Raw genomic sequence first — 17379 nt, 5'->3', positions numbered from 1 at the left:
AGCAGCTTTGCCCATACTTCGTTGCAAGAAGTGACATTTTTTCCTTTGGCAAGTAAATATATTCTTTCCTCTTCTTGCTTTGAGGGTGACATGCCTTAGCATTTCATTAGTATGTTAGTTTTCACAGGCAATTTCTGCCAATAATTTGCAGACCAAATGATGTATTTCAACAAAAGGGCCTCTTAAAAGTCTTAATTTTGATGTGGTTTGGATTAAGTTTGCAATTAGCTTTCAGCCCATGAAAAATTTCTGTACTGCCTCTCCTTACCTCCAATTCAATTCTTTTATCTTTTTTCTTAGCATGTTCTCATTTCCTTCTTAATTTCCACAACTAACTTAGGCATGTCTGATATTGTTCACAGATTCCTCTTCCCTCCCAAACAACCACCATTTGGCTAATTCTCCCCTCCCCCTTGGCAGGTACTCATGCCCAGGTCATCCTGCTTCAAAACCTGAAAAAGGCCAATTACAACATCCCAATCTCAGTGACAGATTCTGGAAAACCACCTCTGACTAACAACACAGAACTGAAATTACAAGTGTGTACCTGCAAGAAATCCAAAATGGACTGCAGTGCGAGTGATGCTCTTCATATCAGCCTGACCCTAATCCTCCTTTCACTCCTCAGTTTATTTTGTAAGTCTTTTGCTGAACTGTAAGTAATGAAGTATTGTTTATCTGCTCATTTGCTCTCTGCATGAGAAAACCTACCAAGGGAGAAGTTAAATTCATACATTGATATGATAATGAAGTAAGTTTGGGTTCTTTTTTTCCTGAGGGAATAGCTATAAGAAAGGTGGGGGAGGATTTTTTCATAGTCAAAAAATAGCAATGAACGCTTAGTTGTCAAATTAAGAAATAGAAGCAATAATTTTAAGAAGAATCAAAGAGAATTAGAGCAAGGATATGATAAACTGAGAAGTACCAGCTGTAGTAGCAGATTTGTGAGACACTTGCTTTCATCTCTCCTCACTTGAATTCAATTCAAAGCCAGAAACAGGAGATTAAAGGTGTTCATGTAACAGTAGCTGTTCTGGGTCACCAGGAAAATGAGGACTGTCTGCTTCAATATATTCCTCTGCACAAAGTGAGCAAGTGACTGAAATCTGAGGAACTTATTCGAGATTTTGGGCTTAGAACCACCAGAATTGATAATCAAATTGCCACTCTGGGTTGGAGGGCAGAGAGAACTGACCTGTAAGGGAAGCTTCTGCTGCTTTCCAGAAAGCTTTCCATAGAGATTTACAAAATTCCTTACTTGAATTGGAAGAAGTAAAGAAAAATAATCTCAGAATCCCTGAAGAGTAGGAATTCAAAGCTATGGAATCTCACTATCTAACCTAGATGTGTCCCTGGCTTGTCCTGTGACAGCTTGTCCTATACCAGCAAAATTTTAATGCAGTGTTATTATGAGTTCCTTATCTGTTAAAAAAAACAAAACTGTACCCTATATCTGTGATAGTAAATCTGTTATTCAAGGACTATTGCCATCATTTTATATTAGTAAAATGCACTTTATGTTGGCTTAATACCTGAGCCACAGGGAAAGGCTCCATGAAGTAAAATCTACCACGAGGCAAAGATAGAGGTCAAGGCAGAGATCACTTACACATCTGAGATTTGGTGTATGCTTGATTACACATCCTGTCTGTGTTTTTCTGATTGTACACTACCCTTATCCCAAAAGGTTAGCATGAAGGTCGTTGTGAGAGAACTAGCACTAGCTACTGTTTGTGATGCTCTTTGAAGATGAAAAGGACTATATAAATGCTAAGTGCAAATTCATGTTCTTAGTTTCAATCAGTGACATCTAAAGTATCTGCATTGGCTTTGCTTCAGCTATTCTGGGTTCAGTCTGCTGGAACCAAAAGCAAACTTCAGCTGGTAGAAGTAATATGTTAAGACTATTTGACAGTATGTGACACTATCACACCAGTGATATAAATATGCAGCTCATTGATTCAAATATATTCTTGTTACCACTTCATAAATGTTGCTGCTGCTATACTAGGCATGACTTTCACCACTGCAATTACTTTCTTAGCTGACATGATTTGCTCTTGAACTTTATTTACATTAATGCATCTGCTCAGAATACAACAAGGTAAAGAAAAGCTTTTTACTTTAGAAAGTTGCTATATTTATGTGTTTTTTTTCTAGCCCCCCAAGAAGTCTGATCATTTTGCTTACATTGAATTATAGAGTCAGTTCAAGGTGTTGGAAAATACTTCTTGAGTTGCTGCTCTTGGCTACAGACCTTCTGTGGTTCAGCTGTGGCCAGAATGTAGTCCCTGGCATCTGAAGGGTGTTCCATGGTTGGTATTCCATCCCTGGCACTGTTACCTAACTGTGCTTGTGCAAACCTAACAAGCATAACAACTTTCATACCCATTTTCCTCAGGTGTAAATGACTACATGGAAACATAAAAAGAATGGGGCTGGGAGCCAGTTAAAATGATGTGGGTTTGTACTTGAACTTCTCTAAAATGTGCTGGTATCATTGTTTTCTCAATTCATTTTCACACACAGGGTGTTGGTTTTTTTACAACTGTGATTAGTTCCATTGCAATGTTTTGTATAGTCCAAATATTTATCAGAGTAATCAAAGATTACGATGCCATAAAAACAAAGAGAACTTTAGTGCTTATTGAACAGATGAAAAGTCCCATTTCTAGTGGCAAGTTATGGGTTTAATTTTAGCAAAAACCCTTACGTGGCTCACTTTGCTCCCAATGTTTATGTTTTATGAGGCTCTTGTTCCTAGGAGGTAAATCCTTCAGTCAAATGAACTTTGTTATTCATGCCAGAGTATTTCTTTTTGTATTTGACATCTGGTGTGAGGCTGGATAGTCCTGTGGAAGAGCTGCTCATGGTGAAAGTGCCCTGCATGAATATCTTCCCTACAGAAAACATCTTGGTATTATCATTTAAATGGCACAATTATTATCTATATTTAGAATATGTGCCTCCTTCATAAATCATGGAAGAAGTCAGATGTGGCAGATTTCTGGAGTATCTGAGCATAGAAGTGAAGAGCCTGATTAAAACTGTAATACATGCAAAAAGCAGCAGTTTCTCCTATTCTGTAGCTTTCCTACTGTGCTTGGTATATTGAGGGATAATGGGATACAGACTGCAGAGTTGCCCAGGAGCCCTTGGAAAGGTAGATATACTTGGAACAAGCAAAATTTAGGAGTTCTTGTTAGCCAGAAATAAAAAATTGCTGAAGTATATGGGCAGATTGCTGGTTTAACACAACAATAAGGTGCTGGTGCAATTAAAAGATGGTGAATACAGGGTTGATTGGGGAAAAAAAGGAGCATCTTTGCATATTTTGTGATTAACCTGACTAATTTCCACTGGGAAGGTCTGAAATCAAGCTGGAAAGATGTGTAGTGGACAGGTGGAGGACTTTCCAAAGTTGCAATGGTTAATGGCAACAAATACTGGAAAAAATATTGTGTCACTTGTCATTAATGCAGACACCATGTTTAAGATGAGACCTAATGTAGTGGCATCTCATCCTCTGTCAGCTTTTCCCTAGCCATTAGTAGAGATAACACAGGACCAAAATGTACAGATATATTTTAGAATTTAGTAATTAAGATCAAGGTAAAAGAACAGATCAAAAAAGAGATCTTGATTCCTAGTCAGGGAGGACTACAGAAATGTGTTCCTTGAGGATGAAAAGAAGTGAGAGAAAGAGAAAGCATGTCATGCAGTATGTCTGTTGCTGGGTCTGGGGTTGTCCATGTTGTCCCTTATTGTCTCAGTCATCTCGTGTTTTGAACTGACACAGCTGAAATAGCTCTGTTCAGAATTAATGTAACAAAAGTGATGTGCTTGACCCCAGTGGAATTATAAACAGGCTCCCTCTGGAAGGCTCCTGAACATTTTTAGTAAGAGAGGGGCTAATTCCATAAGGATGAGGGATGGAGGCAGAGGGAAACCAAAACAAGCTAAATAGTAAAAGACCAAGATAAAACCAAATCTGTGTGTATTGTCCTAATGAAGTCAGGGACAAAAACTGCCCCAGGCCCTGTGGAGACTGAGGAAAACTACTCTAGCTGGCAGAACTAGGCTTCAGATCAATTACTAATTATTTATATGATGATTATTATTTAAAGGAGTATTTGAATTCTGAACTTTTTATTTTATAGTAACTTTCACTTAATTGCGTAGTCATAGAAATTATAATTGCGTCTCATATTTCCTTTTATATTCTGCCAACATAAAAGACCAAGTTAGATTCAACTGTGTGGAACGAAGGGACTGAGAGAACCACCAAAGGCACAAGAATCATGTCAGTAATATTTTACTTGAAATCCCTTGTTAGAAAACACTTCACATTGGAAAAAACCCAATTTAGTATCTTAGTTGAATGTCAGCTGTTGATAAGAAACTGTATGTTCTCATGGCCAGTGGACTACAAAGTTCTAAGTTGGCTTGAACTTAAACAAGTGAAGTATTCCATTATTCTGAACAGAAAGTGAGGTGTGAGACTGGGGGGAAAATACTGTCATGAAGAAATTAAATAAGCTGCAGGTCTTTACATTGGAATTAATTTGTTAAACTGAGGGTGAAAGGCCTCAGGTGTGTCAAAAAGCAGAGACTCGCACAGATGTCTGTACTGTGATTGCAAAGAAGCCTTAGAGATACCCTTGAATTCAATTTCTTATTAATTTCTGCAAACTTTGCCTGTTTAATGCCTGCTGTCTCTCACCATAATGTTTTTCTGAGTTGAGGAATGCAGCTACAGGGCCAATAGAGAAAATACACTTTTTCCCCCATTAAAATTATGTATTTGTTATTAAACCATTACTAAAAAAATCACATTCTATTAAACTGGTGGCTTTGAATTTACCTTAACCTGGACAGCCTGAGTTAATGCTGCAATGTTATCTTTCAGCTAGTTCATTTTTCAAAGAAACAGCAGCATCTGTATCTCTTGTATATCCGATGTGATTTGGCAGGAACATCAAATGGCTGAAGAGTGAAGCAATACATTCCTGAATGGCATCAGACTAAGACAAATCATAGCAGGTTTCAAATGGAATAGACCTTTAAGGTCATTGCTCTTTCCATGTGCGGATTTCTTACCTGCAGATTTGCAGTTTTCAGCCTTTAGTGTGAGTTATTTATTTGGCTTAGTTTTAGACTATCAGGTAGTATATATATTTTGCAGTTTTTACAGTAGAATTTTTGTTTTTCACAAGAAAAAAGTTCAGCCTTGTTTCACACAGTTTCAAAGAGGAAGCTTCAGAGGAGCTGTTCCAAATAGGTGAATTTGCTAGTAACAATACTTGTTTGTTTCCTTGCTTGGTGGAGGGGCACGGGGGCTTTACCTTTTAAGTTGTCTTAGCACATTTTAACCTTCTACAGCAATTTTCTACTTTTCAGAGAAGTGGTATTTTTTATTAAAAAAAATAGTTTATTTAACAAGACTAGGAAAGATTTCAAGAAAACTTTTCCCATTTCTGAGAAGTAAAATATCCCTATATTGGCTAGAATTTCAAAAACTACCAAGATGGGGGGGAGTTTTGCTGTGCTAAGTCATTTGTTGAGGTGGTTTCTTTTGTTTATTTGTTTTTGCACCACTCTAATTTGAGTTACGTAGAGAGTCTATTCTCAAGGACATGTAGTGACAGGACAAGGGGGAATGGTTATTAACTGACAGAGAGTAGGGTTAGACTAGATATTAGGAAAAATTCTTCCCTGTGACAGTGGTGAGGCACTGGCACAGGTTGCTCAGAGAAGCTGTGGCTGCTCCAACCCTGGAACTGTTCCAGGCCAGGTTGGATGGGGCTTGGAGCTATTTGGCCTAGTGGGAGGTGTCCCTGCCCATGGCAGGGGGTGGAATGAGATGAGCTTTAAGGTCCTTTCCAACCCAAACCATTCCTTGATTGATTGAATTAGAGCACATACCATGTAGGTATTTAAAGTAGCAGCTGAATGATGCTGCCCAAATAATTGGAGATTACTGACATTCAGTGAGTTCCAGTGATAAAAATCTCACCTGCTGAAACCAATAATAACAGCAGCAATATCCACTATTGCTCTTAATGCTTATTATCTTTGTTATAGATGCTTTCATCCTTATTAACATTACTGTTGTTCCTGCTAAATGATCAGTGCTATAGATGCTTTCTCAATGCCCATATGAAAAAAATACCCTTGGTAGTTATCTCTTTAAATGTTTTGGTTGATTAGACTCTAGTAAGGAAAGGATGGTTTGGGGATTAAGGAATTGCATTTAATTTGAGCCAGTCTTGATTTGACTCTCACTTTTAACACAGAGCTATGTCCATTCTTCTGATTTCTCTGCAGGTTTACTCAGTCCTGCAGTGTATTGTGCAGTTGGCTTTGGGAGCACACCTAAAGTTAATGGGGCTTGAAATGGCACAGAAGTCCATATGGATGTCCATAATTGGACACAGGATGTTTATATACCTAGTCATACAGACATGACAAATAGAAATACCTCCAAATTGTACATCAGCATATTTAAAATGTACTTAATGATATTACATTTTATTGAGTCAATTAGGTGGGAAATGGCATTTTACAAACATTTTAAACCATCCAACACGTTGCAGAAGTACAAACATGAAAAAATACAACAGCTTAGAAGATATGTGTTTGGAATGCAAAGGAGAAAAATGTTACTAACAAATAGAGCTCCATCCCTAAGAGCTGCAATATTGTTCCTGATGGTCATTCTGTAGGCACGAAATGGACATTCAAAGAGATTGGTTTGATAGACCATTCAGGGCTGTGAATTCAAATGAACATTTTTATGTTTTCATTTTCTCAACAGTACTCCACAGTAACTGTTGATATACAATATTTTGTATGTCTTTTCTGAACAACCTCTTAAAGTCACATAAATATGGAACTTCAGATAGTTATCAGCTGAATTGTTCTGGAGTGGCCTATGACTTCAAACTAGAACTGAATAAATGACCAGTTTAAGTATTTTTTCTGTCATTAATGGTCACAATACACCATGGGATGTTTGTTTCTTTTCACTGTCTCTGTCCTTGGATATTTCCCCACTCTACAACATCCAAACAACTCAATGTGGACAGTTTGCTATTCAGCTTTAGATGTAATATTAAAGATGAATGGAGGAGATTTGTTGTGCCTAAAGGTTTGATGATGTTTCTTTTACTTCTCTGCTACACAGTGGGTACTTACAAAGTCCTTTAAAGGGTCATGGATGTTTAGAGCATTTCAGACTACCAAAGCCTTACCTTAGCCATATGCTTAATGTGGGTATGTCATGTTTAGGAGTAGTTGTCAAAAAAAAATTGAAACAGGCAGGTTGATGTCAACATAGCCAAACCTGGCACTTTTCTAATTCAATTTCCCTTCTCCATGGCTTCTAAACATAATGTTTTCCTCTCATTTTTATTCTTACTTAATAAGAATTTCTTCAGATGATTCTTTTAGTATTTCAAGCTGGGATTAGTCTATACCTACAGATCTGAAAGTGTCTATGCTACTTATGTTCATGTTTTACTTATTCAAAACTGATTGTAAACTAAGCTGTGCTGCTGGAGAAGATGAGACCTGACTGCCTGAGCAGTTACCCACTCCTCTCAAAGCTTGGCTAGCTGGTACATTTGATGCATTTCATTTTCAGCATGAATATGAAAAATCAGGAGCCTTGTTCAGTGCTGCTCTTTCAAACCTGCAGTTATTCATTTCACTTGCTGAATATTTTCAATCGTTCAGCTAAATTTATCAGATTAGAGCATGAGAAAATATACATCCAGGATGCAGGCAGCCACCTCTGCAATTGTTTAGTTTTGAAGGAACTGGAAAATGAAGGAAGCATTTATTCCCTAATGGTTAAATGAAGGTGACATTGCTTTGGCAAAGTATCCAGTTGACGTGCATATCAATCTAAAACAATATTATTCTAGGACATCTTAGCTGCTCTACCCTAGAAACTACCTCAACCCTCAGTAAGGTACTTCATATCCCTAGTGAAGAGGAATTTTATTAGAAGATGCTTTATTTGATAGATGTAGCAGTGCACTGGGCTGGGTAGTACATGTTTCTGAATTTCTAAGCAAGCAGAGTTAGAATTTTACTTCATCTGAGCAACTTTTCTCTTGGATCGTGCTTACTTTATGCACTTCTTAGGAACAGCTCATTACAGAGTGAGTATTTGTGGGTACATGACAAGGAAGAGGAGAAGCAGAAATGAGGATTCAGCAGTGAGCCGGGCCCTTGCCAGGAGTCAGAGGAGCATTTTGGCACACATCAGCACTGCTTCTCTTCCACTATACTCTTAGAATATAATAAATAAGTTAGCTGTGTGAAAATCACTCTTTGAAATATCATCTGCTGGTGTCAAACAGGTAGCCCTTGAAAATGGCTTCAGCCTGGGCAACTTGCTCCCCTGTGCAAGCTGATTAGTTTGGATTGGCATGTTTCTCCACTGTCTTGCCAATTTTGGCCAATGGCAGAGCACATGCCAGCATTTCTGTTCCTGAAGTTAAATATTGACATTTATATATGAGAGCCTACTGAAGCCTTGAGTGGAATTATGAGATGCTCATTTCACACACACAGTACTAATGCACACAGTGGTTTTGCTATCATTAAGAACTTCGAAATCATTTCTCACATAAATGAGAAACAAATTATATATGATGTTATTAGCTGCAAATTTTCAGGATAAACTCATTTACTGCTGTCTACCTTATAAACCTTTCCACAAGGTATTACTGCCCAGTGAGATCCCCAGTTTGCTCTAGTCACAGGCAGATCTACTGCTCTGACTATACTAACCTCAAATTCCTTAATTGCAGGATGAGGACACATGTTATCTGTCTGGGGATATCTGTGTCAGTCTTTCAGATTCTGTGAGATATGGAGTGAAATATAATTTATAGGCACATGCTGCAAACACTGTAAAACTTCTGGTGTTGAGAACTACCCATGACAAACCATCCAGTGATGCACATGAAAAAATCATTTATGTTTTTCTAAGTTCTACATGAAGGCTAAACTAATAATTGTGTATCTAATTAATGACCTTTCATAGATGGTAAATCCAGGAAAGAAGTACCTGGATGTTGATTAGCTGCTTAATCAGAAACACAGTTCTGATCACTTCTCTCATTTTTGCATTACCTCTTTAGCATTACTGAGGTTTCAATAAAGTCCATGATGTTATGTAGACTTTTAATTATGCAAGATTAATGTAATATTTCTGATGAAAGGGTAATTGAAAGAAATGGAGCATGCATGAGCTGAACTCCAAACTCCAGCTGTGTTAGCTCTCTTATTTTAATAGGAATTAGAGGGTGAATGCATCTTGGGTAAAGCTCATCCCTGTACAGAGGGTCAGCGTGAAACTTGAATGCCTTTAATCTTTATGAGGTTTTAACTGCAATGTAGAAGCATGAGCTTATGTCTCATAAGGAACACATCTTTCCAAGGCTTCTAATTACTCAGTTTAGACTTGTTTCTTTAAAATAAGCGGGGAATTGAGTCACTAATAAGTAAATATATTCAGAGAAAGCTAAGGCTGCAACAGGAAAGCTGGAGTGTCTGGGAAATGCCGAAGCATATTTTGAGATTAGAAGTTGTTTTGCAAGCAAGATTGTCTGTTGGCTGGTGGGAAGGGTTCTGCTGGAATCAGAGCTCTTGGCAACCTGAACCATAGTGAATGAGGTTACACGCTACCAGTTACAATTTTCCTGGGATGAGGATTATGAAATCATTGTCTAAAAGTATTATATGCATTTTGTACTCCATTTTCTTCTGTTGTGTGGATCAACACAAGGAGTAAACCTTGAGTTAGCCTACTGTGGAACAGGCAGGGAGCTGTAGTCATTGAACAGGTCAATATTATGAATGCTTGGTCTGTATTGGGTGGTTTGCACCTCTTCCAAACCAGTTCAGCATTCAAAACCCCATGTCAAGATGACAATTTCTGTCTATCCTGTGGAGTTTGCAACCAACATCAACAACTCTTCTGGCCTTCCAAATACAGTTGACATCAATAGATTTCAGTGCGAGTAGAAAGAAGGGTTTACTCCATTTGAGTTTCTAAATCGTGACTGTCCCTACACAAGCTGCATACTCAGACCTATATTCCTGTAGCATGATTATTAATACTAATGCTGTTAGTACATTAGATCCAGATAAACATGTAGAATGTTTGTCAGTTTTCTTGGCCAGCAAAAGCAAACATCATCTTCCCAGGCCAAAACACTAATGCCAAGAGCCACCAGCTGTTTATGACAACATGCTGTGCTTTCTTAGCCGAGACCCATTAAGCAGAATAGCAATAATTCAGACAGCAAACAAGTAGCAATATCCTTTTCCACTGCTATCTCACTGTTTGACTGTTATCTCAAAAGGAATGTGGCTGAATGTATCCCTCAAGTGTCAAAGAGGTAGAGCAGAAGAAAACTCTGAGATAAAATTGTTGAAGATCACATTTAGAGACTTGAGTGAGAGAGATTTCTGGAGAAAGAAGTCACATAGAGCTGTGCTAGCTTAGTGCTGCTTCTTTTGCATCCCCAGATACCTTCAGGGAAAGGTTGGGGGTGACCAGGTAAGAGCAACAATGCACACCCACCTTTGTGGCTTTCATGCTGCAGCCTTGAGCAGCAGATTACCTGTTGTAGGTAGACAGAAATCAAGTTTAATGCAACACATGGTGTGTAATAATTCTCGAGTGCTGAGACCAGCCATGGAGATAGAGCCAATAAAAAGAAAATAAAATAATTACTAGGTATAATTATCATTATTGTGCAGATCTAAACCCGCCAGGCACAGGCTTATCAGGGCATTAAGTTCCTAAAAGAGATAGTTCTCATTGATCAGCAAATGTGCTCCCTGCACATATTGTTTGCACATTTTATGCTCAGGGTATTCCTTAAATACTAATATCTTTTATGTTGTGTTACCAGCTGCAAACTTTAAATCATGAATGATATAAAAGACATAAGAATGGGTAAAATAAAAAGATTTTAAACCAACACAACCCCATTAAAGTGAGTGCATAAACACTAGGAGTCTTCAGGTTGTTTAGAAATGGGGCTCAAATAAGAAGTATAGTCTCATAGTTTGGCAGGTTGTGTGTTTTTTTGGAACTTTCATTTGGTCCTTCTTTATGGGGAGAATAAAGAAAAGGAAAAGCAAGTAAGAAAACTACAATTCCTGTACAGAAAACAATAATGAACATTGGAAATCCAGTTAGGAAAACAGAGATTTTAAATATGGACCAGAGACTTATCAGAAACTAAAAGCTACACTAACTTCTCTGTAGGACGGAAGCAATTTTTTATCAACTTTGTGTGCAATAGAAAGAATAAAGATAGATTAGATCTTGTGTATTCTGATTTACCAAATATATCTACTGAAATTTTACAACCCATAATTTTGAATGCTGAAGCTGATTTTTAAAGGGAAAAACTAGTCCTTCAGCAATCAACCTTTACAAAAGGGTCAATCATCACTAATGAGCAGAGGGGTAACTACTATTCCTCCAGGCAATGTTTGGAATAAGATCATTCTTTTAACACAACTTCAGTTAGGGCTGGTGGAAGGGCTGAGCTGAGTTCACAGTAGTCTCGGCAGCCTTTGCCAATGCCAAGAGTTTTGTAGAAGTGTCAGCAAAAGCAGGTGTTAGGAGACAGCATTTTAGGGAAGCTTGCAGGGAGCTCCTCCTATTACACAGATTTCTTTGAAAACACGTCAATGATAGCTGCCATCATGGGCTATGAATGAGAGGAGAAACAGGTTGTGTAGGGATAATCCAAGAATACATGTGTAGGAGGGAAGAGGCCATGAAGGAGTCAGAGCTACAGAGGTTTTGTCAAAGTCGCAGACTAGGAAAATGCTCTGTACAGCAAAAGACTGACAGGATATGAGCACACAGGAGCTTCAATTTGTCAAGGGCTCAGAAAAGATGCTGCAAAACTACTAACCGAGGAGAACCTGGGTAGGAGATTTCGCTGTTTGAATGGCTAGAAAAAGCCCTTTGGGACAATGTGTGCAAAAGAATCCTCTAGATTGACATAACCTAAATATACAGGCTCTGAAAGGAGATTCCATGACAAAAAAAAAACCTCCTCTGGTTTCCTTCTGTTTCTAGGCTTGAACAAGAGGCAGGATGATAGTGTTGTCCTGAGCAATCAAAGGAACAACTAGAAGGGAGTGCTTTAGGGGAAAGGTTTAAGAGCTGAATTTTAGCTGTGCAGAGCTGTCAGATAAATATCCAAAAGGTATCAGAGCTAAAGGTTGACATTTTAGGCTAAATGGAAAAGCAAGTAAGGTCTCTGAACTGCCAGCACTGATGTGATTGCTGAATGGATATGAATGGTGTCACAGAGAAGGGGAAGAAATTAAAGCAGGGAGGAAAGGTTTCCCAAGGAACCTGGGATGGAGGGAATGAGAAAGAAGGATGTGGTGGAAAAGTGATTAGAGAAATCATGGTAAAATGACAGGAGGGAATAGTCACAGGAGCCAAAGGAACATCAGCTTTTCAGGTATGTATGTGATTAAATGGGTTGAAAGCAGCTGATAGGTCAGAAGAATGAAACTGAGAAGCAATTTCAGCAGAAGAAAGTCTAGGCAAGGACTACAGAGTTTTGAGGTGAAAGGGGTAGATGAGGAATGGGGTGGTACTTGAGAGGTACATGGGGTAACAGTGAGGATCAAAAGTATATTTAGATTGTGAGTGAGAAACTGGTCCTTAATAGATGAAAAACTAGCACAGGAAAAAGCATATTCATAATTAAAGCAGAACTAAGTTTTTATACATCATTTACTCAGGAAAGGCAACGTGTATGATAAGGTAGTAACGTTCGTTATGTCTGTCAATATGATGTAAAATATACAAGCTTTTCTTCAGGTCTGCACATAAATCAATAACTACTGCTCTTTATTTACAAGCTGTTGGTGAAGCACTCAGTGGCTGCTTGAATTTGTGTGATACTTATAAATTTTGTGCTGACAGATTCCTCTGGTGAAGTTTCAGCCTATGGATTGTACAGAAATTCAGTGCCACAGCTGCTGTTCATTCATCATGTGCAAATGCCTGTCCTTAGCAGGAAGACCTCAAGGGATCTCCTAAGGATTCAGGGTAGCTCTGCCAATCCAAAGAGCTAGTGCTAGTTCCTTTGAGCCAGGATTGAACAAATGCCCTTTAATGGCACTAAACTTCATTGTCATCTGGAAATACTATTTTTCAGGTAGTCTGTGAGATCAGAGTCCCAAACTCTTTCTTTTCACTACCCCAGAGATCAGGTTGTTTACAAGAATTTAGTCCTAGCTGGAATCTCTAATCCAAATATATCCACACTTTGGCAGTCATGACCATCAATCTCCTATATATAAGTCTGGATCCTGATTTTGTGGCCAGGCCTTTTCTTCAAACAACATGCTAAAAATCCAAGCAATTCCAGATTTTATCTTATTTGCAAATCTCAGTGAAACTTCTCACTTGGATGAACCCCATCCATCAGTCCCTCTAGGGATTTCTCATGCTTGCTTGATTTGCTTCACTTCCCTTTGTGTACCAGAGCTGAGGTGGTGCTGCAGGGTAAAGGACAGGCAGGTGTGTGTCATCCAGGGGCCTCTGCCTTGCTGCACAGCCCATCTGGAAAAATTCAATATTGAGGTCAGTTCAAAGAATAACAAGAATGAAACAGCTGAAGTGAAACAGCCTTATCGATAATTATATAAAACCTGATTTGCTCCAAATGACAACCAGATAATTAAAAATGATTAAAGGACACAAAGCATCATCCAGCACTGGCCATTGTGTTCCTGTTGGTGCTACACATGTCTGTGCTTGTGACAAAATTGTTGATAACACATCTTTTAAGTGTACAAATGCAACAGATATTAGAGTAACATTTCCTGAGTGAGTTTTGATGTGTCTTTTCCCCAGTTTTATAAGCAGGGTATGACACCATATGGTGTGGAACATCCCAAGGTGCAGCTGTGTCCCCTCCCAACTCCTGTTCCCCCCCAGGCTGCTCACTCATGGGGCACGAGGAGAAACAGCAAACACCTTGATGCTGTGTAAGCACTGCTGAGCAATAAATAAAGCACTGGTGTGTTATCAACACTGCTCTGGTCACAAATCCCAAACCAAGCACTATATGAGCTGCTGTGAATAAAGTTAACTCCCTCGTGGCCAAAACCAGAGCAGTAAAACACCAATGTACAACCAGAAGTCTTTTTTGTCTGAGAGAAGGCAGAGCCAATTTAGCTATGTGTTTTGCTAACACTGTTCTTGCTATTCCTATGTGGTTTTAATGTAAAGCCAAATATTTGCAATTTATTAGTGTCTAAGAAAAACTGCAAGAAAATGCCACATTACTTACAATTAATGTTACATTTGCTCCTAAACTTTCTTTTCTGAACTCCTTTACTGTCTTGATATTATCAAAGTTCCCATCTGAAATAGGTAAAAGTATTCAAGTAGTGCCACCTTCACTTGATTTAAATAAAAATCCACCTAAGATTTATATTTCTGTAGCAACATTAATGTGATACACCAGCTCTTTCATTCCCTGGTATATTCACAAGCTATAAGACACCATGAATGTGTTATCTTTTAAAGATATTTTTTGTTTGCTCTTTGCTTGTCAGTGTATGTGCATATGAGGGAGGGACTCACTGGCATTTCCTTGTGCTCTTTCAACTGTTATAACTGATTGAGGTGTCAAAGGGGAGAATCAGGTCCTGCCTCGAGATTTATGCTCACACCTCCACACTACAACTTCTGGAACTGAGCCACAAAGGTCTCTGAATGCCCCAGGTGACATTTTGGGCTTTCCTCTTGGAGATTTCTGCCTTCACCAATAACTGCTCCTGAACTTAGATAATTGATATTTAATTACTGGCAGTGTAGCGATTTGATTTGGGGGAATTAAAAACCCCAAACAGTTACTAGATCCTGTGATTTTCATGGCAATACTCACACCCATCTCCCACCCTTTAGGTCTGTAAGAATTGCTGAAGCTGAAGCTGTCCTACCGAGTTGCCATGGCAACGAGAAGATGAAAAACCATCAGATCTGAAGATTGCAGTTTACAGTTACTGTTCTTCACTCCTCGGCCTCAGTTGCTCCAGTTTCATTTGCAACCTCACTTAATCTGTCCAACTGTCCATTGGTGTTCGACAGCCTCTGCCCCAATTCCCTTTCTCAATGGATTCCTCTTGCCAGACACAAGGTTTACGCCAATTTTCTCTGAATGTTAAAAGACCATGACACCTAAACCCAACCTTGGGGGAGCAGAAAACAGATTGACTCCATTTTTTTCTATCTGTTGACTTGTTGCTATTCAACTGTTCAGAAAATATTTTGTCTGTGGGTTAGTATTTGTATATGTATGAGTGTATGTATATATATATATTTATATAGAGAGAAGAGTTATACCACAGGTTTAGCTTTTATAAAACATTCATCTGGAGCGTGCAAGGGAGACGCAGAGTAATACAGCCACAGATGAATTGTACCTGTTCTACCATGGCTAAACCTACTGTCTTTGCTGTTTATAGTGTGGCCAGGAGGAGAGAGCCCATTGCCATCCCACCACTCCCACAGCTGCTCTGCCAACACAAACCAGGCAGGCCCAGGGCTCTCACATGGCACTTCTCATACCTCAGGTTCAGCAAACAAGATGTGCAAGCCCCTTGGGCTTGTGCCTGACCTGAACTGTGCTTCTTATGCCCCAAATGGAGCTTATGATCCGAGAGGAGCAGCCAGCTGTGACCAGCTATGAGGGTCACCACACACAGTGCTGAGCCTGATTTTTAGAGGGGCTAAAGGGGTTCAAATCTCTTGCCAAGGGCAGTTGACAACATTTCAGTCTTTGTCAGCTCTGCTGACACAGGTAGGCAGGCAGATGTCTGCAGGTGAGAAGCTGATTCAAACAGCAAAACTCAGTGTTTCTCAGAGCACTGGTCTCTCTCTCAGCCTCTGTGCCGCTTCGTAAGCGCCCGGAGGAACATCAATGCCCTAACTCTATAAATATACTCACAAACACACATATATATATAGTTTTGAATATATATATACATACATACACATGTACACACAGTTTCCAGTTAAGAGTAACAAGAGCATTTCTTTGTGTGTGTAAACATACCACACTTGTTTGCAGACATGGGAAAAAAGGGTGTTTGTTCTATATGAATATGATCCTTTTTTATTCTGTGAGCATGTAAGGTCAAAAAAAAAAACCCCAAACCCTTCTAACTGTACGAAGATGATCATCTTGTTAATAAATTGTAAATGATCCATCAAAGCTCACACCAAATTTTTATAAAATTAACACAAAAAAGTATACTAGTGACAGACTGTGGCTTTTATTAGAGCTTGCCAGTAACTAGGGTAAGGTAAGTGTCTTAGAATATTTTAATAAACTTGCTTATTTAAAGTTTAAACAAGAAAGCTTCCTTATGCAATAGAACTTTGCAGCTGCATTCTTTAGTTAGCATTTTTACAGTACTTATGAGTCATCCTGTATGTCATCTTTACTACAGTGAGATTATGAGCATATCTTCCACACCACGTCTATGTTTCAATAGTACAGATTTTTGGAAACATTAAAAAGTCCAAACATACATTTAGTTTTTATCCATAATGCTACACTAGATATTAAATGTGTGTTGGTGGTTAAAATCTGCTGTACAATAGCTTTTCTCTGACTTCCTGTATTGTACCAAATATGAAACAGGTCTTTTTCTTTCTTTTTTTTTTTAATCAAAAGGAGTAATAACAACAGCGACAGAGGAAAAATGAGTTTGTGTTGTGAGCTTTCCTAACGTTGTAGATTTCTTGATAAGATATGAGCTGCCTTCAGACAGGAACTGCTTTTCTCTTCCAGCTTAACTCCTGCAGTCCTGACCAAGCAAAACCTCCCCCTGACCCCATTTCTCTTGCAGCAAACTTCGTGTCCAGTTACCAAAGTGGTACTTCAGGGACAGTGGGAGCCTCTGTTGATCAAGGACATCAGGAGTGGGCTGTGGGCAGCTGCAGGCATTCCAGCAGGGAAGTGCCTGATCTCAGCATTAACATGGGTGTGCTTCTAGTTCTCTTTCTCTGCCCCTTGCCTTGTAATAACCATATGCTGCTGCTTTCTCCTCAACAATTGCATTTTTAAAAGAATATATTATTTTCAGGCAAAGTTTTCAAAAGGAAAAACTAAACCAGTGTATGATACCACTGGATTTTCAACATGTATGTTTAATGAATGCACCCAAATACACCCAAAGATATTCTGCACCCTGTGCTTTGATCTACAAAACCTCTACCTTGAATAAAAGAAATTTTAATATCCTCCCCAACACATACTCCTTTTCTACTTGCTTTTTTTCCTCTCTCCAGCAAAA

The 17379-nt window shown here is 38.8% G+C and overlaps 1 protein-coding gene across 1 annotated transcript in view; it reads left to right on the top strand.

Moving 5' to 3' along the window:
- CDH13 (cadherin 13) overlaps positions 1–16669 on the top strand; it is a gene marked incomplete at its 5' end in the record, with an annotated part of 202264 nt that extends 185595 nt beyond the window's left edge. The window contains 2 exons of the mRNA XM_009084771.1: positions 421–636; positions 14984–16669. Coding sequence (XP_009083019.1) covers positions 421–636; positions 14984–14991 — 224 coding nt within the window. The remainder of the gene's footprint in view (positions 1–420; positions 637–14983) is intronic.
- Positions 16670–17379: the final 710 nt, after the last annotated feature.

This window comes from Acanthisitta chloris, unplaced genomic scaffold (assembly GCF_000695815.1).
Source record: "Acanthisitta chloris isolate BGI_N310 unplaced genomic scaffold, ASM69581v1 scaffold4841, whole genome shotgun sequence".
Taxonomy (NCBI): domain Eukaryota; kingdom Metazoa; phylum Chordata; class Aves; order Passeriformes; family Acanthisittidae; genus Acanthisitta; species Acanthisitta chloris.
This window is presented reverse-complemented; position numbering and strand designations above follow the sequence as displayed.